The 27448-nt window shown below is 62.3% G+C and overlaps 1 protein-coding gene across 1 annotated transcript; it reads right to left on the reverse strand.

The window, feature by feature from the left end:
* Nucleotides 1–3290: 3290 nt before the first annotated feature.
* MAP3K12 (mitogen-activated protein kinase kinase kinase 12) lies at nucleotides 3291–26693 on the reverse strand. The gene is made up of 14 exons (XM_039514387.1): nucleotides 26576–26693; nucleotides 18403–18932; nucleotides 14787–14970; nucleotides 14173–14364; nucleotides 13096–13254; nucleotides 12284–12442; nucleotides 10976–11084; nucleotides 9755–9864; nucleotides 9401–9517; nucleotides 8027–8164; nucleotides 6505–7120; nucleotides 5443–5513; nucleotides 4784–5060; nucleotides 3291–4272 (listed from the first exon to the last, which is right to left on the reverse strand). The coding sequence occupies exons 2-14, from the start codon at nucleotides 18845–18847 to the stop codon at nucleotides 4174–4176; spliced, it is 2676 nt and encodes an 891-aa protein (XP_039370321.1). The 5' UTR covers nucleotides 18848–18932; nucleotides 26576–26693; the 3' UTR covers nucleotides 3291–4173.
* Nucleotides 26694–27448: the final 755 nt, after the last annotated feature.

Below are 27448 nucleotides of genomic sequence, written 5' to 3' on the forward strand. Positions count from 1 at the left end.
GTGGCACAAGGAGATTCATGGCCAGTGGGGTACCATCCTTCCCAGCCCTGCTGCATCAATAACACACCTGCCCGCACTTTCCATACAAAATGGTCTTTAATTGAAATCGGCGGTGTCATTACTCATCTAGCAGTGGTAGAACGGTACAGACAGACTACATCCAGCAGCTATCTTACACTGATGTATGTCAGAGGTGTAGAGAACAGGTATCGAGGTATGGCTTCGCCTGGGAGTGAGAACGTGCCTTCCACAGGAAGAATGACAGCAGTGGGGTAGGATGGGAGCTCCCCCTGACTCTATCTTCTCTCCCATCCTCCAGGAAAGGGGTGGGGGGTGGGGAGATTTGTGTTAAGGACAGTGGGCTGGAGGGAAGAACTTAGCTCTCTGGAAAGCACCTGTGAATGGGGATTTGTGGAGCAAGTCTGGGTGAGGGCTGCAGCTGCAAGCTGCAGGCTAAAGACTAAAAGGTCCAGGTGGCTTCCTGCTCATCAGATCTTCCCCATGCAGTGCTCAGTGTTGTAATGCAGCAGGACTAGCTGGGTGTGGCTTTAAACACCACCTCAAATGGAGCGGAGTTCTCTCAAAATCCACCAAGTGCTGTCTCTGCTGGAGCTGCTCTGAAACCCCACCCCAAAGTGCTAGAAAACTGCCCTTGTACAGAGAGCTTAGTGCACAGCTAGCAGCCTACATGGCAACTGGCTTACAGGTCTGGCTGCCTGTCCCCCAGGGGCCGACAGCAATTCCTCCTGCCTGCAACTGTTGCAGCCATGACCGGAACAGCCTGGGTGCAGTTCTTGCCACCTGCCCTGTCCAAGAGCACAGTCAGCTGCTGCTGTCACCTGGCACAGCTTAGCTCTACCCTGATGGAGCTTTCTTAGCAGCCAGCCTACCTGGAGAGCCTAGGGCAGGGCTGTGCACCTGCTGTTCAATCCTTTCCCACTGCTGGAAGGAAGGGGGCTTCCTCTCTCCCACCCACCCCCTGGGCCATGTAGTGCTCCATCCTCTGCACATGGTGAACAGGCAGGTGCCTGCTGGGGTGGAGGCAGGTGAGGATGGCAGATCAGCAAATCTGTCTCCAGCCTTTTCCTTCCCAACTCCCTCTGCTGGCAGGGCAGAGCCATTGCACAAGTGACCACCTTTAGGCTGGGTCCAAGGGGTGCTCTCAGCCCTGCCCCCTAGCTGCTGCCCTGAAGCACAGTGCATGGCCAGGAGACAGAAGCAGATGTTTGCGGGGGGGGCGGGAGCAGGCCACTGAGGAGAACCAAAGGGTCAAGTGCCACCCTAGGGCTGGGCCAGAGGGGGGTGGGATGTGGGACCAAAAAGTCAATGTTTCATGTCCCTTTTTCCTGGATTTTTTTCTTGGGGTGGGGGCGCAAATTTGGTGACTCCAACAGAACTTGGCAAACCGCTTGGATGACCCCAAAGTTGCATTTTTCAGCCCTGTGCCCCCCAAAAAGTTTGGGTCAAAACATGTCACTCAGTGCTACCCCTTGGCCACGGTCTCTTTCTCCCCTGGTCCCTCAGGCGGCTGGGGGCCTTGGTTGCTGGCGCACAAGGGCTGCAGCTGGCTCTGCCGGTCCCCGAAGGAATTGCTACAAACAAATGGGAGGCAGCATAGGCTAGTGGCTAGAGCACTGGCCTGGGCTGTGGGGCCTGCTCCTGCCGTGTTGGGTGACCCTTTCCGGACAAGGCTCCTCGCTGGGCCTCTGTTTCCCTTCCTGCCCCTTTGTTGATTTAATACCCAGCTATTGTCTTTGTACAGCAGGGTCCTAGCATGAGCCTCACTGTACAGATGGGGAAACTGAGGCAAGGGGAAGGGGAAACAATTTGCTTGAGGTCTCCCAGCAGGCCAATGGCAGAGCTAGAGCAGGGCCCCAGGCAAGGGATCTAGCCACAGGGACTCTCTCTGAGCGGACAAAACGTGCTCCTTTCCCCCACAAGGGGCAGGCGAGAGGCAAGTGGCCTCCCCTGTTTTGGGGGCTGGGCGGGGCCCAGTGTGGATTTTTTTTTGGGGGGGGGGAGCGTCTCTGTGGCCAGAAAGCAACATGCAGCTGCAAAGCTCCATGCGCCAGCCGGCTGGGCCTGCCTGTGGGGAGACGCCACGGCTGCTGGCCCACAGGCCGCCACCGCCTTAGCCACAAACCTGACAGGGTGGGAAACGTGGCTAGGGTGACCAGACAGCAAGTGTGAAAAATCGGGCTGGGGGGGTAATAGGAGCCTATACAAGAAAAAGAACCAAAAATCAGGACTGTCCCTATAAAATCAGGACATCCGGTGACCCTAAACTTGGCCCTGCAGCACCCTGCCAGAAACCCCCCCTCCCCTCCCCAGAGCCTGGGCATCAGGGGAGCCCAACCCACAGCTGTGCTGGCCAGGCAGCAGGCATGGGTGGGGCAGGTTAGTCCAGTGCTGGTGAATGTGCTACATGGGATTGGGGGCATTTAGCTGTCAGCCCCGCACCCCACTGCCTGCCCCCTTGCCGGGACCCTAGGCCAGCCAGGAGCTACCCAGGGAAACTAGGAGCTTTGACTGATGGGGTGTGGGGCTAGCCCCGGTGGCCTTGAGGGGTTTCCCGCCAATGCCCACTGCATTTCCCTCTGTAATGCGATTATGTAGGACCTACAGAAACCCCAGGAGGTGCCAGCTGAAACATGCCCCATCAAGCAAGGCTAAAAACCAGGCAGGAGCTACGCCAAACCCCACCCCCAGCTAGCCAGCGCTCTGCCCCTCCCCCTAGGGCCTGAGCCACCCCCCCTTCAGGGCAGGGGCGGCACAGGGCCTTTGGCTCTGCAGGGGGGTTCTGACGGGGGCCAACCGGCCCATGGGGCTCTGCCAGCATGACAGCAGCCAGCCCAATAGGGTGACCAGATGTCCCGATTTTGGGGTCTTTTTCTTATATAGGATCCTATTAACCCCCACCCCCCAGCCTGATTTTTCACATTTGCTGTCTGGTCACCTGGGGTTTGGGGTGTGGGGGGCAGCCCACACTGATCCCATGCCGGGTTCATTGCTCCCCACACCTGCACTATGGGGGGGGGGGGGGCGTGTCCACGGAGCCAAACACGCAGCAGCGAGGACAAACCATTCCGGAAGGAAAGGGGGGCTGGGGGGGACGGGACTTTCACCTGAGAAACAGCCCTGCGGGAGGGACCCAGCTACATAAACAGGGGAAGGGGGGACTGCCTCCCCCCACACAACAGGGGCTCCGAGGAGTCAGCAGCCCCAGAGTCCACCCTTTAAGTCCCACCCCCCCCAAGCGCCACCCCTCCCTGTTCCAACCAGGACACAAGTGCAAATGTAAACATTCGTTTAAAATAAACTAACACCAACAAAAAGTGCAGTGCATGTGGGTACCAGCAGGAGGCAGCGCGGCCACCCCCGCCCTCCCTTGGCCCGAAAGCCGGCAGCGCTGCAGCGGCCTGGGGCGGGGGCAGCATTGCTTGGTGCTGAGCTGCGGGGGCGGCTGCTGCGGAGCAGGAGGTTTGGATCTAGGGTCTGCCTGGGAGCAGGAGCCTGGGATCGCAGTTCTGCCCCTGGGGGCAGGTCGGCTCGAGGGTGCGTTGCTGCGCTGGGCAGATTTTGGGGGTGGGTGGTTGCTCTGCTGGGCTTTGGTCTCGCAGGAGCTTCCACACGATCTCCGCGACGTAGCAACCTGCACACCTCTGCCCACAGGGTCCCACGCTGCCTGCCCGCCCTCTCCGGCTCCTGCCGAGCTCACGGCCGCACCCAGCCTGCCAACGGGGCCGCTCGGGCGAAGCGCCGGGAAAACACCACGTCTCGCCTCTCTTGGGTTCACCTTTGCAGATAGGGGGGATTATGCTCCTCCGCATCCCAGCCGCTGCCCCGGTGCATCCTGGGCCTGTTCCCAGACACTGCCCATCACGGGCCGGTCCTGCGCTGAGCTGGCGCCAGTGCCACTGGGCCCTTCTGGCCAGGAGTCCGACGCCATGGGGCATTTCTTGGTCTCCAGCTGTACAAGGCGAACCCCCAGGCCCCCGGCCCTCTCAGTCTGTCCATCAGGACCGAGGTGAGTTCAGTGCATGGGCCGCTCCGGCTGGCTCCAGCGCTGCCTCTGGGTAGATTATACATTATATAGCTTTATATAGAGATTTATAGATTATTTATATAAATATCTGGGGGTCTGTACAACCTCGTTGGGGCGGGGAGGGGGCATCACGAGCTGGGGGCGGCCGGCAGTCTGTGCGTGTCTCCGCTGCCCGAGTGGTCCAGTTCGGCGCTGTCGCAGTCCGAGTCCTCGTACACGGAGGGGGTCTGGTCCGGAGCCGGGGGAGAGGCGAGATCAGAGCACAGATGGGGGGAAGGGGGGGAGCTGGCACCCCCACCTCCAATGCCAAACCAAACCAAACCGCTGCTCCACCTCCACCCAATGTGATCTCCTGCGCAGACGGGCCCCACTGCAAGTCCTGATGAACCCGGGGCTCACCCTTATGGGCATCACCAACCCAGTGGTTCTTGGAGCCCCCGGGAATCTGTCCCCTGGAACCCCTGGCAGTCCCCACATCCCCCAGCAGGGGGGGCACTTGGGACTCCCCTCCCCTGAACACACTGTATCCCCCTACAGTCCCCAAGAGGGGCGCTCTTATGACCCCCACCCGCTTCAGCCCCCTGGCATTCCGCACATCCCCCAGCAGGGGGGGCACATGGGACCCCACCGCCCCTCGAGCCCCTGCACCCCGCAGCCCCCAGCTGAGGGGTATAGGGACCCCCACCCTCCTTGAGCCCTTGCACCCCGCAGCCCCCAGCCGGGGGGGCACTCACTCACCTCCGCGGCATTCTGCTCAGCGCTGAGCTGTCTCTTGACTTGCCGCACAGCAGCCTCCTTCTCGGACAGGCCGTCGGAGTGGGCCAGGGCGTCGAGCGGGATCTCGCAGCTCTGCGAGAGCATGTCGTCGGAGCGCTCGCCCGTGTGGGTGCTGGCCACGTCGGGCGTGCCGCTGGGCGACGCGTCGCTCGTGTTCCCCTCCTCGCCGTCCCCGTCCGAGAAGTTCTCTGAGCTGAAGGTGGAGAGCGACTGGCGCTGGCTCAGCCCCTGGGGCCACCTGTCAGCAGAGCAGCCCCCCATCACCCACCAGCGGGGGGGGCGTTGTCAGTGACAGAGCCAGGGATAGAACCCAGGCGTTCGGGGTGTGTAGCCCCCGCTCCCTCCATTCTAGCCACCCGGAACTGAGAAAAGAACCCAGGCATCCTGGCTTCCAACCCCGCCCTGCTCTAACGACTAGGACCATTAGCCATGGTCTTAAGCACAACGAGCAGGTGCCGGCACTATTACAGTGCCCCACAGAGGGTGACAAACACCCACGTGCCACAACGACCCCTGCCCTGCACCGGGGCCCACCAGGCACGGCAGGCCAGTGGCAGGGGAGAAAGGCCACATGGCCGAGCAATGGTGCTGAAGGCTCAGGAGCCCAGGCCCGTACTCACCTCTGCCTCAGCGGCAGCTCCACCTCGCTGTCCACTTCTCCCTCCTCCTCCTCGGACGAGACCCCTCGCTTCTGGCGAGCAGACGGCAGAGAAGAGCCACATTAGCCGGACCCGCCCCCCCGCCCGGGCTGCTGTGAACCCCGTGGGCACAGGAGGCTGAGCCAGCGCCACCCGCCCAGGGCCTGTCTCCAGCCAGAACGGCCACGTGAGAGCCAGCAACCTACTGACTCTGCCCAGACCTCGGACGGTAACGAAAGCGACTCCCAGGGCTGGGCTAGCAGGAGGCGGCGTGTCAGGGTTGTGGCACACCGGCAGAGCTGTGGGGCCAGCCCAGGCCTGGGATAGCACAGGGACTGGGGAGGGGCATGGGGCTTGTGGAAAGGAGGGGCTGAGGGACTGGGGATCCACAGCAATGGGGAGCTGATGGATTGGGGCAGGGCACAGGGGTGGGGATGCTGAGGGATGGGGGGGAACAAGCCAAACCAGGTAGCCCAGGCCAGCGAATTCCCCCTCGTCAGCCCCCTCAGGAGCCCAGTAACTTGGCTCTGACTCACTTTCCCCACAGGCAGTCCGGCTGGGCCTGCAGCCTCCGAACGCTGGAGAACACCGTCCCCCCTCCTTACCCCGGGAGCGTGTCCCCATGGTTCATCGCCCCGCCCCGCCCCGGGACAAACTGGGGCTGAATACTTCCTTTGACGCTGGTGGCTTTAAACTCCAGCTGTTGGTTCCCGTCCTGCCTGGTCCCCACTCGTCTGAGGAGCCCCTCAGTGCCTGGTCCCCCCTGCGAAGGGCCCAGGAGCCCTGGTGGAGGCATGTCTCCAGCCACATTTCGCTGAGCCCCTCGCTGCCAGCATCTTCGCCAGCCTGCGGCCAGTTTTGCGGCTCCTCCGATCTCCCCCACCCAACGCACACCCCAGAGCTGGGTGCAGTGGTCCGGTCCCACCAATGCTGCATGCACCCCCGACAGGCGAGCAGCTTCACAACCAACCGTCCCCTACTGCCCCCTACAGTCAACCCATTGAAATCAACACAGGCGCCCCGCCCCCGCTGAGCCGCGCTCACCTGGCTCCGGGTCACGGCCGCTCGGTACAGCAGCTCTGCGGGCGTCAGGTGCTGCGGCGGCACCCCACAGGCCTTGCCCACCTTGCCCGCCACGCCTGCCTCCTTGTCGGGCTCCTCGCCCGGCTGCAGCCTCTGGGCTAGGCCCAGCAGCCGGTGGCTCTTGTCCGCTGGCCCCACGGCCCCCTGCTTGGAGGAGGGCGAGTCGGGGCTGCTGGAGAAGGGCACCGAGGCCGTGTCCTCGCTGGGGGTCTCGCTGCGGGGCTGCTCGGCTGGGGGCGACTCGGGCCCGGCAGGGGCCCCCTCTTTCTTGGCCTCAGCCTCCAGGGTGGTGTTGATGAGGTCCGGGCTGGACGAGGACATCCGGCGCAGCAGGTCGTGCTGCAGCCCGCGCAGGAAGGCAGGGGTCTCCGGCTGCTGCCCCACCTCCGCCGGCTCCGGGGCCCGGGGCCCTGCCAGCTCCCCACAGCTGCCCTTGGCGCTGGCTTTGCGGTAGCGCGGCTTGGCCCGGCGGCTCCGGCCTGGGGAGGTGGGGACCTTCTGGCACGCGGGTATCGACACCTGGGCAATGGCCGAGTCCAGTTTGGGCAGGATCACCTCCGTCTTCAGGATGTCCGGCCTGGGGGACGGCGTGGGTCAGGGGGGGCCAGTCCCTGCGCCCCTCCCCCTCCCCAAGCCCTGCACCCTTCCCCGCCCCACTTCCTGTGCCCCCCCTCTTTGATCCCAGGTGCCTTCCCTGTCCCCATTCCTGCATCTCCTCACTCTCCCCAAGCCAAGTGCCCCTCCCCCATCCAATCCCTCAGCCCCCCCCCCAGCTTCCCCCAACTCAGCTCCCCCCCCACGCCTTTCCCCCCTCAGCTTCCCTCCCCCATGTTCCTGTGCCTCACTTCCCATCCCCCGACCCTCCTGAGCCGCAGACCCCCCCAACCTCCAGTGCTTCAGCTCCCCCCCTCCAGCTGTCTCCCCCCACCTCCCTGTACTTCAGCCCCCCCATATCCTTCCCCCACCTCCCTCTACCTCAGCCCCCATCTCCCTACCCCACCTCCCTGAGCCTCAGCTCCTTCCCCACTTCCCTGAGCCTCAGCCCCCATCTCCCTCCCCCACCTCCCTCTACCTCAGCTCCCTCCCCTACCTTCCTGTGCCTCAGCTCCTCCCCACCTCCCTCTACCTTCAGCCCCCATCTCCCTCCCCACCTCCCTGAGCCTCAGCTCCTTCCCCCCACTTCCCTGAGCCTCAGCCCCCATCTACCCTCCCCCACCTCCCTCTACCTCAGCCCCTCCCTCCCCCACCTCCCTGTGCCTCAGCCCTGCCCCATCTCCCTCCCACACCTCCCTGAGCCTCAGTCTCCCCCCAGGTGCCTAGTGGTGATTCCACCTCACAGCCCCCACCCCCCAGGTCATTATAGAGGGAAAGGGGCTTGTCCTTCCTCATAACACAGTGAGCAAGGGCCAGAACCCAGGAGTCCTGACCCCGCCTCCACCCCAAGGTGAGGGGTGTGGCTGCGGCCCCAGGCCGGGCCCCTCACCGCTTGCTGTGTGGCGACAGCTTCTGGGGCACGTTCCTCTTCTTGATGAGCTTCTCCACCGTGTTGCCGTGCAGGAGACTGCGCGATGCATGCGGCTTGAACAGCCCCGGGTACTTCTTCTCCAGCGCCTGCTCCCGCCTGCCAGGGAGAGAGAGTCAGCCCTGCCCGGGCACTGCCCCCATCGGAGTCAGGCCTGCCCGGGCACTGCCCCCGTCAGACTCAGCCCTGGCCCCGTCAGAGTCAGCCCTGCCCGGGCACTGCCCCCGTCAGACTCAGCCCTGGCCCCATCAGAGTCAGCCCTGCCCGGGTACTGCCCCCGTCAGAGTCAGCCCTGCCCGGGCACTGCCCCCGCCAAACTCAGCTCTGCCCAGGCATGACACCTCAGCCCTGGCCCAGGCCTGGCCCCCGTCAGATTCAGCCCTGGCCCGGGCACTGCCACTGTCAGACTCAGCCCTGGCCTGGGCACTGTCCCCGTCATACTCAGCCCCAGTCCAGGCACTGCACCCTCCCCACCATTGCCCAGATCAGACTAATGCTCTTTCACCCTCATGCTCCAAGGCATAAAGTTGTCCCTCTCCAAGGTCAGGAAGGAATTGGCCCGAGGATGGTTGTGGAGGTGGGGGTGGGAGGAGAACATTTACTCCTTCCTCCGACACCTGCAGGGGCAGGGGCCAGACCCTCAGCTGGTGTAAATCAGTGGGAGCTCCACTGAGTTCATTGGACTCAGCAGGTGGGAGATCATGGCAGGGGAATCCCCAAGAGCCAGCCCTTCGGGGACCATGCGTGTGTGTTGGGGGATTAGGCTATCCCCTGGGGGGCAGAGATCGGACAGCTGAACCCCCCGTTTGGGATGGGAATCGGGCTCTGGATCCCCCTGGTGGTTGGATATGGGGGGCTTGGAGCCCCTGGGGGACAGTTATTGGCAAGCTGGGCTCCACGGGGAGGCAGCGATAGGAGGGGCTGGATCCCCGCAGGGGGTGCTGATGGCGGACTGGATCCCAGAGTGGGTGGTGATGGGGGGCTGGATTTCCCCAGAGGGACAGTGATAAGAGGGTCAATTCCCACAGGAGGTGGTGATGGGGGGCTGGGCCCCCAGGAAGCAATGATGGGGGGAAGCTGGATCTCCCAGGTGGGCAGTGATAGGGGCCTGGATTCCTGCAGGGGGTAGTGATGGGGGTGGGTGGGCTGGATCTCCCAGGGGTCAGTGATGGGCAGGCTGGGCCCCCTAGATTGGCAGTAATGCAGAGCTGGATCCCTGAGGGGGCAGTGATTGTGGGGGGCTGGATCCTTGCAGGAGGTGGTGATGGGCAGGTTGGCCTCTCCTGGGGGGCAGTAATAGGGGGCTGGACCCCCCAGGCTGGGGGCTGCCCTCACCTGAGCAGCTCCTTCTCCTTCAGCTCCAGCTGCAGCATGAGGGAGTTGAGCTCCATGTACAGGTTGTTGGCCCGCTCCAGCTTGCGCTCGTAGTGCTCCCGGATGTCCAGCGCGTGCCTGGCGGGGGGCGGCAGGGGAGCTGTCAATCACACAGCTGGAGGTGGGGCCAAAGGTCCCCCTCCCCCGTCAGAATGGGACGTCACCCCCTCCCCTCCGAGGACCCCTGCCCTGTGCCTTCCCAAGCCCTGCCCTGCCCCCTGATCTGAACGGGACATCCCCCTGCCATGGAGATCCCTGCCCCATCCCCACCCACCATCCCAGTGGGATGCCCCCCTGCTCCGGGCCCCCCCTGACCGGAGCTCATCACGGCGCCGGTTAATCAGCTCCTCCTCCAGCCGGTGCAGACACGTCCCCTCCGACTTGATCTTCTCAAAGTGCAGCTTCACCTCCTCGCGCCACTCGGCCTGCAGGGGGCGACACGGGCCTCAGCACCGGCCCCAGGACAGGACCCTGGGGGCTTCAATAAGCACCAGGGGGGAGGAGGGGAGTGTGAGTCTACGGCTAAACCTCCAAACAGCACCCCCTGCTGGGGTACTGGGGACAGCACTGACTGCGAGGGGAGAGTGCGGCTGGAAGGACGACGGCTGGAAGGATTAGCGGTGGGGGGCTGGGCAGGTGCATGGGGGGCTGGAATGCAGAGTAGGGAGGCTGGGAGGGGGCTGGGTGGGTGCATGGGGGCTGGAAGAGGAGCCAGGGGATGGAAGGGGAGAATGGAGGACTGGGCGGTGCATGGGGGCTGGAATGGGGAGCGGTGGGGACTGGGTGGGTGCATGGGAGCTGGAAGGAGGAGCAGTGTGGGGCTGGGCGGTTGCATGAGGGCTGGAAGGAGGAGCGGGGACTGGGCAGGTGCAATGGGGGCTGGAAGAGGGAGCCAGGGGCTGGAAGGGGAGTGGTGGGGACTGGGCAGGTGCACGGGGCTGGAAGGAGGAGCAGGGAGCTGGAAGGGAGAGCGGTGGGGGCTGGGTGGGTGCATGGGGACTGGAAGGAGGAGCAGTGGGGACTGGGCGGGTGCATGGGGCTGGAAGGAGGAGCGGAGGGGGCTGGGCGGGTGCATGGGGGCTGGAAGGAGGAGCAGTGGGGGCTGGGCGGGTGCATGGGGGCTGGAAGAGGGAGCCAGGGGATGGAAGGGGGAGGAGTGGAGGACTGGGTGGTGCATGGGGGGCTGGAAGGAGGAGCAGGGAGCTGGAATGGGGAGCGGTGGGGGACTGGGCGGGTGCATGGGGACTGGAAGGAGGAGCGGTGGGGGGGCTGGGCGGGTGCATGGGGGCTGGAAGGAGGAGCAGTGGGGGGCTGGGTGGGTGCATGGGGACTGGAAGGAGGAGCAGTGGGGGGCTGGGCGGGTGCATGGGGGATGGAAGGAGGAGCAGTGGGGGGGCTGGGCGGGTGCATGGGGGATGGAAGGAGGAGCGGTGGGAGACTGGGCGGGTGCATGGGGGCTGGAAGGAGGAGCAGGGGGCTGGAAGGGAGAGCGGTGGGGGGCTGGGTGATGCATGGGGGCTGCAGTGGGGGACCCACCTGGGATTTGAAGTAGGTCTCCTGGGGCGTGGAGAGCACGTCCGCCGAGGCGATGTCCAGGTGCAGCAGGATCTGGCGGAAGGACGGCCGGTTGCGGGGTTTGCTGTTCCTGGGGGGCAGAGGCAGGGTTGGGTCCTGGGGCAGGCGCGGGACCCCCAGCAGGGAGCCTGGGCCCCTCTGGCTTGTATGGGGTGATAGGGCACCTGGCTTACAGGCGATGGGGTCGAGTCCCAGCATGTGGCGCTGGCTGGGGGAGGAGTGGACAGCTGAATGAAGGAGTGGAGGGGGGGCATCAACTGCTCCACTCTGGGCTGAATCTGCACCTGGCCCACATGGTAATGGGGTGGGGGCAGCATGGGGGGCTCAGCCTGGGAGGGTGAACCACGGGGGTCCTGCCTCCTGCCAGCTTGGGGACTGGGGCCAGGCTCACCAGCACCAGGGGGGCTGTTGTGAAGGATGCTGGGGGGAGACTTACCAGTACTGGGGGGCATTCACCAGCATTGGGGGGGTCCACTGGGGGGTAATCACCAGTACACGGGGTCATGGGGAATCACCAGCACTGGGGAGTCACTGGGGGGCACTCACCAGTACTGGGGGGGCACTGTGGCACTCACTAGCAATGGTGGGGTCACTGGGGGATTGGGAGCACTCACCAACACTGGAGGGGCACTGGGGGGTCACTCACCAGCACTGGAAGGTCATTAGTGGGGTCACTGGGGACACTCAGCAGCACTGGAAGGTCATTGAGGGGTCACTGGGGGCACTTACCAGCACTGGGAGGTCATTGGGGGGTCACTGGGGGCACTCACGGCACTGGGGATTGGGGGCACTCACCAACACTGGAGGAGCACTGGGGGGGGTCACTCACCAGCACTGGGAGGTCATTGGGGGGTGACTGGGAGCACTCACCAGCATTGGAAGGTCATTGGGGGGTCACTGGGGACACTCACCAGCATTGGAAGGTCATTGGGGGGTCACTGGGGGCACTCACCAGCATTGGAAGGTCATTGGGGGGTCACTGGGGGCACTCACCAGCACTGGAAGGTCTTTGGGGGTAACTGGGGACACTCACCAGCACTGGAAGGTCATTGGGGGGTCACTGGGGGCACTCACCAGCACTGGAAGGTCATTGGGGGGTCACTGGGGGCACTCACCAGCACTGGAAGGTCATTGGGGGGTCACTGGGGGCACTCACCAGCACTGGAAGGTCATTGGGGGTCACTCACCAGCATTGGAAGGTCATTGGGAGGTCACTGGGGGCACTCACCAGCACTGGAAGGTCATTGGGGGGTCACTGGGGGCACTCACCAGCATTGGCGCAGTAGGATCTTGAAGCCGTCGGGGCAGCCGGAGGGCACGGGCAGGTGCAGGCTGTTGCTGCCCACGCCCCAGATGATGGCCGAGGAATCCACGTCCTTGTAGGGGATCTCGCCTGTCAGCAGCTCCCACAGCACCACCCCGAAGGACCTGGGGGGGAAGTGTCAGCAGATGTGGGGAGCTCTCCAGTAGTGGGGGCACCAGAATCAGCTTCTCCCTCCCAGCCCCTCCGTCTTCCCTCATGGCCCCCAAGGCACCAGGTGAATGGGCAGAGGAGGCAGCTGCTGCCAGCCTGGGAAGATCATCTGGACCCAGCAGGGTGTCCCCCGTCCCCGCACACCCACTGTTGGCCAGGCCAGGCCAGGGAGAACTCTACAATCCATGGACAAGCTTCCCCCAGCTCCAAACACTCCTGCCCCGCACTGACCCCTCCAGCTGCCCCAGATCTAGTACTTCTGTGGGCCCTCCCCAAATCCCCCTTCAAATCCCACCTCAAGGTGCTGCAGGGCAGGAGGAGAGGCTGCGGGGAGGGAAACTGAGGTATTGTAACCCTTTGGAGTCCAGCTCCCTCTCCTGACCCATCTTCTTCCCAGGATCCACCTGCCCCCTCCCCCCATTGCAGGGGATGGAACCCCCAACCCAAGTCCTACCCCCATCTCTTCCTCCACCCCCACCCCTGCCCCCTGTTCCTGCCCTAGGCCAGGAGCCCTCTCAACTCCGACCCTCCCCAGTCCCTGCCATGGGCTCGGAGACCCCCACACACCTTCCCCCCCATCCCTCCCCACCCAGCCTCCCATGCTCACCAGATGTCAACCTTCTCAGAGACGGGCTCATTGCGAATGACCTCAGGAGCCATCCAGGCCACGGTGCCGGCGAAGGACATCTTGGTGCTCTTATCACTCAGCTCCTTGGAGGTGCCGAAGTCCGAGATCTTCACCACGTCATCGTAGGTGATCAGCATGCTGGGTGGGGGGCAGAGGGGGTCAGCATGGGTAGGGGGGTGCTATCCCCTCCACCAGCAGGGGGCAGTGCTGGGTGAGGGATTCAATCTCCTCCACCAGCAGGGGGCAGTGCGGGGTGCTATCCCCTCCACCAGCAGGGGGCAGTGCTGGGTGCTATCCCCTCCACCAGCAGGGGGCAGTGTTGGGTGCTATCCCCTCCACCAGCAGGGGGCATTGCAGGGTGGTGGGTGCTATCCCCTCCACCAGCAGGGGGCAGTGCTGGGTGCTATCCCCTCCACCAGCAGGGGGCATTGCAGGGTGGTGGGTGCTATCCCCTCCACCAGCAGGGGGCATTGCAGGGTGGTGGGTGCTATCCCCTCCACCAGCAGGGGGCAGTGGTGGGTGCTATCCCCCCCACACCAGCAGGGGGCAGTGGTGGGTGCTATCCCCTCCACCAGCAGGGGGCAGTGCTGGGTGCTATCCCCTCCACCAGCAGGAGGCATTGCAGGGTGGTGGGTGCTATCCCCTCCACCAGCAGGGGGCAGTCCCTGAGGCCTCTTGTTACCCCAGGTGCTGGGTCCTTGGAGGCCCCCCAGGGAGCAAAGTGGGGGTGGCAGGGCTGGGAATGGCTCATGCTGGAGATAGATCAGGCTGCATCCCCTGCACTCACCAGCAGGGGGAAGAGATGGGCGGGTTCGCGCAGGCTGGGGGTGATGGGCCTCTGCCCTTGCCTAGGGGGTGCCGCCTCCCCTGCGGATCCCATGTGCATCCCAGCTTCCCTCTAGGCCCCATGCCCCACCCTGCCCCCCATTCCTCTGCAGACCCCATGCCCATCTGTGCCCCCTCCCCTGCAGGCCCCATGTCCATCTGTGCCCCTCGTTCCTCTGCAGGCCCCATGCCCATCCCCACCCCCCGCCAGCTCCCGTTGCTGCCACTTACTTGGGTGACTTGAGGTCGCGGTGGATGATCTTGTGCAGGTGCAGGTAGTTCATGCCGCCCGCGATGCCCATGGACCAGTCGACCAGCAGGGAGGGGGTGACCTTGCGCCCGGCTCGCAGCACCTCATACAGCTGCCCCTGGGCGCAGAACTCCATGATGATGCAGTAGCAAGGAGCCTGGGTGCAGACGCCCCTGAGGGGAAGGAGAGCAGGGCTGGGTAGGAACCAGCCGGGCAGGAGGTGGCACCTCAAGGCCAGGAAGAGATGGTGCCAGCTGGGCAGAGATGCCTGTCTAGTTGGGCCCAGTGGGGACATCCTGGCCTTGCCCCTCCCAGGGGACCCTGCGCCCCTCACCCATCCTGGCCTCAGCTGTAAGGTGAGTGCCCCTCCTAGAGAGCGGGCACCACTGCATGCCCAGATACAATGGGATGCAAATGGGGGGTGGGGGTGGGCACAGCCTGGCAGGGCCACGGACCCTGCATCCCATGCGTGTGCATTACTGTGGTTACCCGGGAGGCGTGCCCTGGGTTTTGTGCACCCCAGGTGAGTGCTGCACCATGGGGGGCGCTGAGGGGTCTCTCCCCCTGTTTGAGGAGCCCCCTCCCCCATACTCACTTGAAGGTGATGATGTTGGGGTGTTTGAGCTTGCGCAGGTGTTTGATGTCCGTCTCCTTGAGGTCTCGCACCTTCTTCACCGCCACCTCCTCCCCGTGAAAGCGCCCCAGGAAGACAGCGCCCTGCGCCCCGCTGCCCACCCACTGCAGGTCCAGGATCTCCTCGAACGGCACCTCCCACGTGTCTGGAGGGATGGGGCAGGGGTGAGTCCCAGAGCCGGTGCCACCTGCCCTGGGCACAGAGATGGGCTGGGGGAGTCCCAGAGCCAGCGCCACCTGCCCTGGGCACCACTCCCTAGTGACTCTCTGCGGAATCAGTTCCCAGGAATCAGGACCAAACAGCCACGGGTGAGGGGATCGCAGGACCCGGAGCCCCTCCCCACCCCCACCCAGGCACCTGCCAAGCTGAGGCAGAGCGGCTCCCAGCCTTCTTGGGTCATAAAGTGTGACCGCAGTGAACCTGCAACTCTGTGTCGGGGGAGGGGGCACTGCCGCCCTCTGCTGGATGGAATCAGCACTGTCCTGCTGTGTGCCATAGGCCCTACCCTGCTAAGAGCTCATGGAGAGTCTCCTGCTCCAATGGCAGGTGCTTGTGGAGCAGGAGAATCCAGATTCTCTCCCCGTGGGCATGTCCCCATCACTACTCTGGGCACAGCCTCGCGTCCACGCGTTCCAGTTCGGGTGAGACCGCCAGCCGCCAGAAAGAGAAAGAGGAACATCTGGGTGATTAAAACCTGCAGGCAAGTCCCTGGGTTGTGGTTAGTGTGTGTGTGCAAGCACGTGTGAGTTCATGCGTGTGGGGGTGCATGTGTACACACGTGTGCATGTGTACACATGTGTGCATGTGTGTGTGCACATGTGAGTGTGCATGCACAATTCCTGCACACCTGTCAACTCCGGCAGTGCACTTTTGCTCTCTCCTGCTTCCCTCCCTGTGGCAGCTGTGACCCCTCCCCCAGCAGAGCTGACAGGGCCAGCGTGACCCAGCCCCTCCCCATTCTGAGCTGCGGCCCCTGACAGGCCAGAACCTGGGAGGGTGTGGGGCAGGCTCCAGCCAGGGCTTTGGTATCTCGCAGGCCCCAGACCCCGCTAGAGTGGCCTGCTGCAAACACGTGTCCCAGCGGAATCCCTCGTGCTGTGGGGCCCAGGCTGCTCCCCACATGGGGCTCAGCGCAAGGCCCAGTGGGCCAGGGAGCTGCACACAGCCATGGGCACAGCCCCACCTGGAGACACAAGCCGTGACACCCTCCCCCACTGAAACACAGAGCGCCCCCCGCCCCAGGATCTCCCTGTCTGCGCAGGATCGGGGCCTTCAGGTGCATTCGTGGGAGTGGGGGTTCACTGTCATGGATCAGACGTGACAGCGTCGGAGCTGGTTCTGCCACCAAACAGGGGCAGCTGGCTGCCTGGCCGGGGGAGCTGCCCACGGTGTGCCAGGTGCATGCCCCTTGCACGCTCACTCACTAACACACATGCAGGCACTCACAGCTGCACACACAGATACACAGGTGCACGCACACTAAAATGATCACATCCTCCATGCACACTAACACACCCTGCCACCTTCAGAAAGGCACCCAGCCACTCCCAGGCACACGCACACGTTCACATGTACACACTCATGCACACTCACACACACATTCCCAGGCACACGCACACATTCACACACACTCTCCAAGGCTCCCATGCACGCGCTCCCAGACACATGCACACACACACACACTCACACACACATGCTCCCATGCACATGCTCACATATTCACACACACACACACTCAGGCACACACACACACGTACACACACACACACTCCAAGGCTCACAAGCACACACAATCACACTTACACACACTCCCAGGCACACACTCACAGATACACACACACTCCCAGGCTTGCACGCACACACTCCCCCGCTCACACACACACACACACACACACTCTCCCAGGCTCACATGCATATGCTCCCAGACACACACACACACACTCCCAGGCTCACACACTCGTCATGCTCACTCACACCCACTCACGCTTGCCAACGTGCTCACTGCTGCAGGGAAGCCACTGGCAGGGCCATGCTGGGAGAATGCTGCCAGCAGCTCCCGCTCCAGCCTGGGCTCGGGGCCAGCCCGGCCTCCATCCCTGTCCTCCTACCCCCTCGTCTGACCCCAGCCACAGACGCAAGAGGCCTGGCGAGGAGCCCAGCCGGGCAGAACTGGAGCGAGGGATGGGAGCAGGGCCGGTTGGGCAGGGAAGGCCAGAGCTGTGGGGGGACATGGACTGGGTAGGGCTAGACTCTGGAAGAGAGACTTCATGGGAGCTGATATTTCCCCATCTAATCTTTCCTCCTCCTCCACCTGCCGGGGAGACGCTGACCACAGACCTCGGTACTCGCCTCGAGAGCTGGGGAATTCACCCCAGAGCCCTGGCTTGGAGAATTCCATTCTGTGCCCCCTACATCTCATCCCCTCTCCCTGGCAGATTCGCGGGAACAGGACGTCCTGCATCTTCTCTTCCCACCCTGGACTGCTGCAGGTCATTGGCAGGTTAAACAGCTGCTGTGTCTCCCCCCCAGAGGTGGCTGCATTTCAGCCAGAGACAAAGCCGAGCACATGGGGATGGTAGGGGCCAGGGCCCAGCCTGTAACTATTCCAATGGGGCAAGATTCTTCCCTGTGTTCCCTGGGGGGCTCCGTAGGACACTCTGAATCGACACTGAGAGCAGCACTGTCCTAGCACGGCCTGCAGCGATGTCCCAGGGGGCAGCTGGGATCAAACACGGACCCCCCTGGATTCCACGGGCAGGAGCCAGCGTGGCTCAGCTGGCTGCAAGAGCAGCCTCAGAAACCGCCTTACATGATCCAGCCACTAGAGGGAGACAGAGCCATGCTGTGACTCTAATGGCACTACAGGACAGACAACTTACACCGGCGGGCCCAGGGACTCCCATGGGGCTCTGCTGATTTACACCAGCTGGAGGATCGGGCCCAGTGACTCCCACGGGGCTCTGCTGATTTACACCAGCTGGAGGATCGGGCCCAGTGACTCCCATGGAGCTCTGCTGATTTACACCAACTGGGGATCGGGCCCAGTGACTCCCATGGAGCTCTGCTGCTTTACACCAGCTGGAGGATCGGGCCCAGTGACTCCATGGAGCTGCTCCTGATTTACACCAGCTGGGGACTGGGCCCAGTGACTCCCATGGAGCTCTGCTGATTTACACCAACTCGGGATCGGGCCCAGTGACTCCCACGGGGCTCTGCTGATTTACACCAACTGGAGGATCGGGCCCAATGACTCCATGGAGCTGCTCCTGATTTACACCAGCTGGTGATTGGGCCCAGTGACTCCCATGGAGCTGCTCCTGATTTACACCAGCTAGGGATCAGGCCCATTGACTCCCATGGAGCTCTGCTGATTTACACCAACTGGGGATCGGGCCCAGTGACTTCATGGAGCTGCTCCTGATTGAGCCCCGGTGCAGGTCAGATCAGAATCCAGCCTAGAGCTGGAGCAGCCCATCAGCGCCCCCAGCTGGTCACCAGGCCAGGCCAGGCTGGCTCCTACAGCCCGTTGCCCCGGGTCCCATTAAGGCCCCTCCCCGCCACACCCAGGGCCATGCACCTTCCTGCGGGTGCTTGTGCTCGGTGGAGTAGGCTTTGCCAATCATGCTCCAGACGGGCCTGAGGCAGCCGAAGAGCCCTTCCAGGAAGCCGCTGCCCGTCTGGCAGTGGATCCGGACCTGGTCGGCGTGGTAACGAGTGTGCCGCATCTCGGGGTTCCCGGCCCCTGCCCCGGCTCCCCCGCCCCCGCCGCCGGCCTCATTCTCGTGCAGCTGCAGGACGCTGTTGGCAAACTGCTCGCGCGTCTCCTCGCTGGGCGTGGGGCTGCGGCCGCCCCCGTCGATGGGCACCACGTCCCGCAGCACGCACTGCGTGGGCGTCAGGTCCTTCTCGGGGGTGCAGTCCGAGGCATCGGGGTCCAGCTTACGGAGGGAGCTCTCCGTCAGGATGGTGTTGAAGCTGGCGAAGGACGGGGAGGGGGTCCGGGTATCATGGAGGCAGGCCATGGCGGGCTCTGGGCATCAGCCGCCCCCGCACCCGTTGGGCTGGCGGTCGATGGGCGTCCCCGGCAGGGCCTGGGGGAGACAGGGCCTGGCGGGGAAGAAAAATCCTTGTGAATAGGATCCCACTGGAAATCGTAGCCCCCTTGGGGGCAACCAGGTGTATTCAACGCCCGCCTGCCCGCTCCGCTTCTGGGCACCTGCCATAGGACTGGATTTGCCAGCATCCCCAAGTGGACGGCACCCACCATGCTACTGAACGTGCCAGGCGTGCCCAGGGAGAAGGCACCTCGCCTCCCACTGACTGTACCCATGGGAGAGGCGGTGGCAGTGGCGGGGGGAGACAGCCCAGGAGCGCCTCTGCTCCTGCCTGAGTCCCTGCCGGTCTCTCTCCAAGGTGCTGAAGTCCCCGACCTGCCCCTTGGCTGGTCCCTCGGGTGTCCCTGCCTCTAGCTGGGCAGGTGGGCAGGTCCCACCGACAGTTAATACTACAGACCCATTGCATTGGGGGGGGGGAGGCCATGTTGGAAGAGTCCTGGCAGTGTGGCCTAGTGGTTGGGGCGTCAGGGGCTTGGCTCAGGGCTGGCAGTGATTCCGGGCACTAGGGCCCAGGTGTGAGATGCACCCTTGGAGCACCATCGTGCTGGCACCAGAACTGCGGGGGGGAGGAGGGAACGTGTGTCCTTAGCCCAAGCGACTGGAGCCTGTGCATCTCGGGATCTTTCCCTGCAGCGGGCCCTCCGGCGCAGCGCCCCCGAGCATGTGTTCGTGGGAGTACGTGTGTGCGGGTAGCTGTGTTCCTGTAGCTGTGGGTGTGCTGAGGTGGGTGTAGCTGTGTGTGTTAGTAGCTGTGGAGCTCTGTGTGTGTAGTTGTGTGCCAGTGTGTAACTGTGTATGTGCCTAGCTGTGTGTGTACCTCTGTGTGTTGTGTAGCTGTGTGTCAGTGTGTGTGTGTGGCTGTGTGTAAATGTGTGTCTCTGTGTGTAGCAGTGTATCTGTGTAGCTGTGTGTCAGGGTGTGGCTCTGTGTGTAATTGTGTGTGTGTGTGTAGCTGTGTGTCAGGGTGTGGCTGTGTGTGTTGTGGCTCTGTGTGTAACTGTGTCTGTGTGTATGTAGCTGTGTGTCTGTGTGTAGCTATGTGTCTGTAGCTGTGTGTCAGCATAGCTGTGTGTGAGTAGCTGTCTGTGTCCATGTGTGCATAGCTGTATCTCAGGGTGTAGCTATGTGTATGCATAGCTGTGTATTAATGTATAGCTATGTGTGCAGCTGTGTGTACATAGCTCTCTGCGTGTGTGGCTGTGTGTCAGAGTGTGTGTAGCTCTGTCAGGGTGTAGCTATGTGTGTGTAGCTGTGTATTAGTGTGTAGCTATGTGTACAGCAGTGTGTACATAGCTCTCTGTGTGGCTGTGTGTCAGGGTGTATGTGGCTGTGTGTCAGGGTGTAGCTCTGTGTGTGTAGCTCTGTCAGGGTGTAGCTATGTGTGTGTAGCTGTGTATTAGTGTGTAGCTATGTGTACAGCTGTGTGTACATAGCTCTCTGTGTGGCTGTGTGTCGGGGCATAGCTCTGTGTGTGTGTAGCTGTGTCTCAGTGTGTGTGCGCACCCCCGTGCCCTGTGGACGGCCGAGGTTGCAGTGGGAGATGGCAGCGCTGTGCCAGGCTCTCTCCCACACAGGTGCTGGAGTTCAGCTCATTGAGCATGCAGCGCAGCAGGCTTCCCGGGAAATCAGGCGGCTGTGCGGGAACCAAGAGCCGGCCCCGTCTGGCTGCTCCCCTCCCTGAGGTAGCAGGGGAAGCCCTCACCACAGGCCATGCCACGTCACCGGGTGGGACCAGCATCGCCCAGGCTGGAGCTGACACCCCCACACACCCTCCCAACCCAGCCATTGACCAGAACAGTAAGGCCACCACTGCCCCCCCTGCCCCACAAGGGCCGGCGCAGGCGGGGGCAGCTGCTCAGGACCACCAAGAGCCGGGAGGAGGGACCCACGATGGTAACTCTCAGTATAAATCCGATGAGCAATATCAGGGATCCTGTTGCTGAGACAATCCACAGGGAGGCTGGGGTTGTCCACAGAGGCTAGGGGAGTTAGGTACACAAATCCCAGTGAATTTCAATGGCAGCTGTGCACTGAAATCCCATATCGATCCCTAGATAGATCCAGTGGAGGCAGAGGGAGTGGGGGAACAAGGGGGGGGGGTTATGAGGATAGATAGATGATTGATAGATAGCTAGATAGCTAGATAGACAGACATGGGGATGGATGGATGGATGGTTTATTTCTTTCTTTACACCTCAAGACACCCGTCTCACCCTGCCATCATTACAGACCCTTACAAGCACATTGCAAGCCTTGACCCTGTCTCAGGCGGGTCCGGCTCATTCAGGGAAGGCGGGCGGCGCGTTAGCCAACGGGTCACCAAAAGGCCGGGTCAAAGGGGATTGTTTCCCGCGTTTGCTCTCCCTCGCTGAGCCTGCTGACAAGCTTCTCTCTGCAAATGACATCAAAACCGAAAGCTGCTTGGCCCGCACAGGGTTAATTCTCCATGCTGGGCTCCAGGGGTAACTTAGGGGCTTGCTAACTCCCCCAGCCTGCTGGAGGACAGGGAAGCCAGTCTTGGGTTTAAAGCATAGGCCCAGGAATCAGCCCTCCTGGGTTCAATTCCTGCTTCTGGGAGGGGGTGACAGAGCAGTGGTTAGACCCAGATTCTGGGACTCAGGATATCTGGTTTCTAGTCTCAGTCCTGGAAGGATAGAGCATGAGCCTAAAGCACAGGGCTAGGCATCAGGATTCCTGAGTCCTAGTCTCTCGGGGGGGAACTCTTTGTGCCTCAGTTTCCCCATCTGTTATGTGGGGATAATGCTCTGAGCTGGTGGGGCTAAATTAATTACTCTTTGCAAAGTGCTGAGATCCTCAGATGGAAGGTGCTGGCTGAGTGCGGTGCTTCCTGGACTCATCCCACCCACACCACAGCTGGTGTGGGTGGGGGGGGATTGCTATAATTTAAAGAGGTCTCAAAAGGCACAGGGCACTTTATAGACATGGTTCCCTGCTATCAGGTGCTTAGGGTCTAAAAATAGACCCATCAGACGATGAGTAATGACGGGGTGAAACGGGGGCAGGGGAGAGGTCTTACACCAGCTTGCGCCACAGGTGGTGGAGTCGCACGGCACATGCTGCCCATACCCTGATCTGCCACTACAGCCTGGCTGCAAAATCCTCCAGCAATGACACATCAAGGCACTCGATCTCCCAGCGGAGCAGCGGCAGCTTCCTGACTCCCCAGGGCTACAAGACAGCAGAGTGGATGCAGTGGGATCCTGCCCCATTCGTGCCCCTCCCAGCAGCTCCTAGGCCCAGCTCGGGATCATCCTGTCTGTGATACCCGTCACCTGCGGGGACGATCCAGCCATGACTCTACGGACGATGCGCGAATCAGTTTGGAAGCTGGCTCGCTTGCCCCTGGGCTCCCTTGGGGCTGACAGGAGGGGACGTTGGCTCGGAGCAGCACATGGGACTCAGAGCCCAAGGAGATCAGAGCCTTCAGGCACCTCTGGGCCAGATCCTCCCAGTCTCCCCCTCCATGCCCCAGCTCCCAGGCAATGCGCCTGCCACGCCCTTTCCACATCGGGTGAGCCAATGGCTGCCAGCCAGGCTTGTGATTGGCTGGCAAGCCCTGTGTATGCAAATTCGGCTAGGCTTTGGGCCACCCAGGCAAGACTCCATGTGGGTCTGTCTCTCCCTGAGGCTGCTGACTGACATTTGGGGCAGCACGTGCGGCTTAGTGTGAGCGGCGCATCGGGGCCTGGAAGGGGGTCACAACTAGAGCCTGGGAGGGAACCCGGAGGCCAGAAATCCTGACAGGCTCCTCACCCCCAGCCAAGCAGGGCCCTTTCCTACTGAACTTGTATTAACTTCCCTCCCAGCCTGGCTTCAAATGCCCCAAGCGAAGGAACTTCCCCAGCCAGGCCGATCCCACTTCTCCACAACCAATGCTTCATTTCCCCCTTTGTAAACATTACTCCCCCACACCCCGCTCCTTATCACCCCCTTATACTGAGTGGCAGGTCTCCTCTCTCTCTCTCTCGGGATGCTCACAGCCTGCAAATAATGACCACTGGGGGCATGGGGATATAGATATACTGAGGAAGTTTAGAGAGGAGAGCTGGAGATAGATAGATAGATAATCTCACTCTCGTCCCCCTTAACCATCATTTGGCTGGGCTGTCCAGGTGACACTATTTTGCTCTGTCTCCTGCACATCCCGAAACAGCCCCCCTCCCCCATTCCTTCTCCCCTTTCTGTGATTCTAACCCCGTCCAATGTGTCCATCTCTATCTAGTAAGCAGGTGTCCAGTGCGGATTGCGATGGGCTGATCCATTCCCCCACTCTGCCCCAGTGCACGAGCGCTGGCTGAAGCACCCCCCCCCCCCTCGGGGTAACTCTGGCCCCATGTCTGTCTGCCCTCGCCATTCTGGAGTGACAGCTGAGCAGGGCCCCACGCCAGCACGGCAGGCCGTGCCAGCAGGGAGCAGAGCAGCCCCCCTCAGTGGGTCAGTAGGTCCTGGGCTCAGTCACGCATGGGAACCAGCCCGGCATGAAACGTCCAGCACTGGCGCCTGGCTAACATGGGTCTGGGGGGGTTGGGGTGGGGGCAGGATATGGGAGTTCTGCTGGGGATGTGCAGAGAGGGACATGGACCCATCTGAGCCCATGGTCAGTCTGTCTGTCTGCACCTGTTTGGGTCACTGCAATACTGGGTGAGAGATGATTCAGTGAGGGGATTGCAGAACTTCTGCACCCCTCACCCAATCCCCCTCCTGCACCCCCACTCCAACACCCCCTGTACTCCTTACCCCAATGCCAGACCCTCTGGTACCCCTCACCCCAATATCCCTTGTACCCTCACCCCAATGCCAGACCCTCTGGTACCTCTCATCCCAATATCCCTTGTACCCTCACCCCAATGCCAGACCCTCTGGTACCTCTCAACACAATACCCAGACCCCTTCTTACTCCTCACCCCAATATCAGATCTCTTTGATACCCAACATAATACCCAGACCCCTTCATACCCCTCACCCCAGTGCTGAACACCCCCCAAACCCCTCACCCAATGCAAGACTCCTCCTGCACCCCTCACCCCAATACCCCCTGCATCCCTCACCCTGATACCCCCACACTCCTCATCCCGATATCCAGACCCCTTCAAACCCCTCACCACACTGCCCCTCCTGCACCCCTCACCCCAGTGCCAGATCCCTTCATACCCTCACCCCAGTGCCCAGACTCCTGCCTGCTCCCACTACACTCTCCCCGCAACGCAGCCCCTTTATGAGCGATGACCTCGGGCTGGCAGAGCCCTGTGCCAGGCCAGGTGGGACTGGTGCCCTCCCAGCACCGCACACATCAAACCAACAGGTGCGAATGCCCTGTGCCCCCCCTGGCACTTCCCAGCCACTGAGCCCCCGTGCGCGGGCAAACAGATCAACCATCCTGGGGTTCCCGCTCCTCTCCCGGGGAGCTACTCCAAACTGGGGGGCTGCCCCCCCCAAGCATCGCCCCCCGGCCCCGCCTGCTGCCTCCTCCCCCCAGCCAGGAGCCCAGGCTGGATGGAAACGACTCGCTCCACTCACCTGTCACCAGCCGCGGAGGGAACAGCGAGCCAGCCCCGGGGCGCCCGGTCCCTCCCCACCGACCGGCCCAATTCTCTTCTCCCCGCCCGATCCCGCCCTCGCCAGCTGGGTGCTGCGCTGCCGTCCCGGCGCCCTCACGTGGCACCTTTGCCTTGGCTTTGTTTATTTCCTTCCCCGCGTGTCCCCAGCGCTGGGATTTCTCCTTGGGGCTACTCTAAAGCTCTGCTCCTCTCTCTCTCCGTACGCTGTCTGCCCATCCCCCCTGCCTGCCTGCCTGCCTATCTATCCCCATATACCCCCTCTATCTACCCATCCCCTCCTGCCTATCTATCTATCCATCCATCCCCATACCCCCTATCTACCTATCCCCTGCCTGCCCGCCCATCCCCTGCCTGCCTTCCTGCCTATCTATCTATCCCCCCTCTATCTACCCATCCCCTCCTGCCTATCTATCTATCCATCCATCCCCATATACCCCCTCTATCTACCCATCCCCCTCCTGCCTATCTATCTATCCATCCATCCCCATATACCCCCTCTATCTACCTATCCCCCTGCCTGCCCGCCCATCCTCCCTGCCTGCCTTCCTGCCTATCTATCTATCCCCCTGCCTGCCCGCCCATCCCCCCCTGCCTGCCTTCCTGCCTATCTATCTATCCCCATATACCCCCTCTATCTACCCATCCCCCTCCTGCCTATCTATCTATCTATCCCCATATACCCCTCTATCTACCCATCCCCTGCCTGCCTGCCCATCCCCTGCCTGCCTTCCTGCCTATCTATCCCCATATACCCTCTATCTACCCATCCCCTCCTGCCCATCTATCCATCCATCCCCATATACCCCTCTATCTACCTATCCCCTGCCTGCCCGCCCATCCCCCCTGCCTCCCTTCCTGCCTATCTATCTCTCCCCATATACCCCCTCTATCTACCCATCCCCCTGCCTGCCCGCCCATCCCCCCTGCCTGCCTTCCTGCCTATCTATCTATCTATCCCCATATACCCCCTCTATCTACCCATCCCCCTGCCTGCCTGCCCATCCCCTGCCTGCCTATCTATCTATCCCCATATACCCCCTCTATCTTCCTATCCCCTCCTGCCCATCTATCTATCCCCATATACCCCTCTATCTACCCATCCCCTGCCTGCCTTCCTGCCTATCTATCTATCCCCATAGACCCCTCTATCTACCCATCCCCTGCCTGCCCGCCCATCCCCTGCCTGTCTTCCTGCCTATCTATCTATCTATCTATCCCCATATACCCCCTCTATCTACCCATCCCCCCTGCCTGCCTGCCGGCCTATCTATCTATCCCCATATACCCCTCTATCTACCCATCCCCTGCCTGCCTGCCCATCCCCTGCCTGCCTTCCTGCCTATCTATCTATCCATCCATCCCCATATACCCCCTCTATCTATCTACCCCCCCCCTGCCTGACAGTCAGGCACGGGGTGGGTGGGATAGAGGGGGTATATGGGGATGGATGGATATCCCCCCCCCACCCCTCCTACCCATCCCCTGCCTGCCTGCCCATCCCCCCTGCCTGCCTTCCTATCCCCATATACCCCTCTATCTATCAACCCACCCCCCTGCCTGCCTGTCCATCCCCCTTGCCTGCCTGCCTATCTATCTATCTCCATACATCCCCTCTATCTATCCCCATAATCTATCACCCCATCTCCCTGCCTGCCTGCCCATCCCCCTTGCCTGTCTGTCTGTCTATCCCCATATACCCCCTCGATCTATCTATCCACCCCCATATACCCCCTCTATCTATCTACCCATCCCCCTGCCTGTCTATCCCCATATGCCACCTCTATCTATCTATCCCCATATACCCCCTCTATCTATCTATTCTCATGCCTGTCTATTTCCATACACCCCCCTCTATCTATCTAATCTGTTTATCTATCCCCATGCCTGCCTATCTATCTCCATACACCGCCCCCCCCCATCTCTCTCTCCCCAGGCACATCTCCCGATCTCCCCTGTATGGAGCTGTGGACTCTGAGGACCCGCAGCTCCGGGCAGCTCCCAGCTGGTCTCTCTCCCCAGCAGAAGTTGGTCCAATAGAAGCTATTACCTCACCCACCTTGTCTGTGTGTCTGTCTATCCGGCCGTCCCCATGCACCTCTCTCCTCTCTCTGGCACGCTGCCCCTTGCTCTCCCTCCCCTCCATGTGCTACTGGCTGATCCCTCGCGCTGATTCTGCGCCGGCCCGGCACCGCCTCCACAACCCCCCCCCCCCCCCACACTTTTCTTTTTTGCCAATGAAGCAACCTCTGCCCAGCCCCGCCCCCGCCGGGGATGCAGCCAATGGGCTGCGCCGGCGCCCGCCTCTGCCGCAGGTAGCCCCCGGTGCTGATGTCATCCCTGGGAAGGCGGGAGCCAAGGTGAGTAGAGTGGGGCGCTGAGCTCATCCCTGGGCCGGGGCATCCGCCCCTCCCGTCCGGACGGGGGGAGGGGAGACTCCGCTCTTAGGTGAGTTTAACCCGTTGGGTGCTGTGAGATGGGGAATTACCAGCACCCCCCCACCCCCGGCCATGGCATCTCGCTTGGTGCCCCTGGAGACGAGCCCCCTCTGCATCCACAGGGCACTGGGCAGCACGCGCACTCTGCCCTGCGCCTCCCCCCGGAATCGCAGGGACCCCCTCCTCTCCATAGCCCCTGCCCTCTGGGAGGTGGGCTGAGGCTGGCCAAACAGGATGGCACAGGCATGCAGGGAGAAGGGAGGATCGCGAGGGGGGAAGGGCCCTGTTTGCCCATCCTGCACCAATGTGGCACAGGGGCTAGTACACCGAGCACATGGCAACAAGAGTGGCGCCGGGCACATGGCAGTGACACACATAAGGAGCCCTGAGATTCAACACCCTGGTGACCCATAGACTCAGTACCCAGACACCCTCCCTTTACCCCTCTCCCAGTGCCCACTTCACCCCATGCCCATGCCAATCCTTAGGAGATC

The sequence above is a fragment of the Mauremys reevesii genome, linkage group 25, assembly GCF_016161935.1.
Source record: "Mauremys reevesii isolate NIE-2019 linkage group 25, ASM1616193v1, whole genome shotgun sequence".
NCBI classification, from domain to species: domain Eukaryota; kingdom Metazoa; phylum Chordata; order Testudines; family Geoemydidae; genus Mauremys; species Mauremys reevesii.

Bases quoted from the DNA above. Each gene is read 5' to 3' on its own strand.
- MAP3K12 (XM_039514387.1), bottom strand. From the start codon at position 18,847: ATGGCCTGCCTCCATGATACCCGGACCCCCTCCCCGTCCTTCGCCAGC. The intron at 14,365-14,786 runs GTGAGTATGGGG...CCTTCCCCTCAG, and splicing joins CCCAACATCATCACCTTCAA to GGGCGTCTGCACCCAGGCTC. The intron at 4,273-4,783 runs GTGAGTGAGTGC...GCTCCGGACCAG, and splicing joins CTGAGCAGAATGCCGCGGAG to ACCCCCTCCGTGTACGAGGA.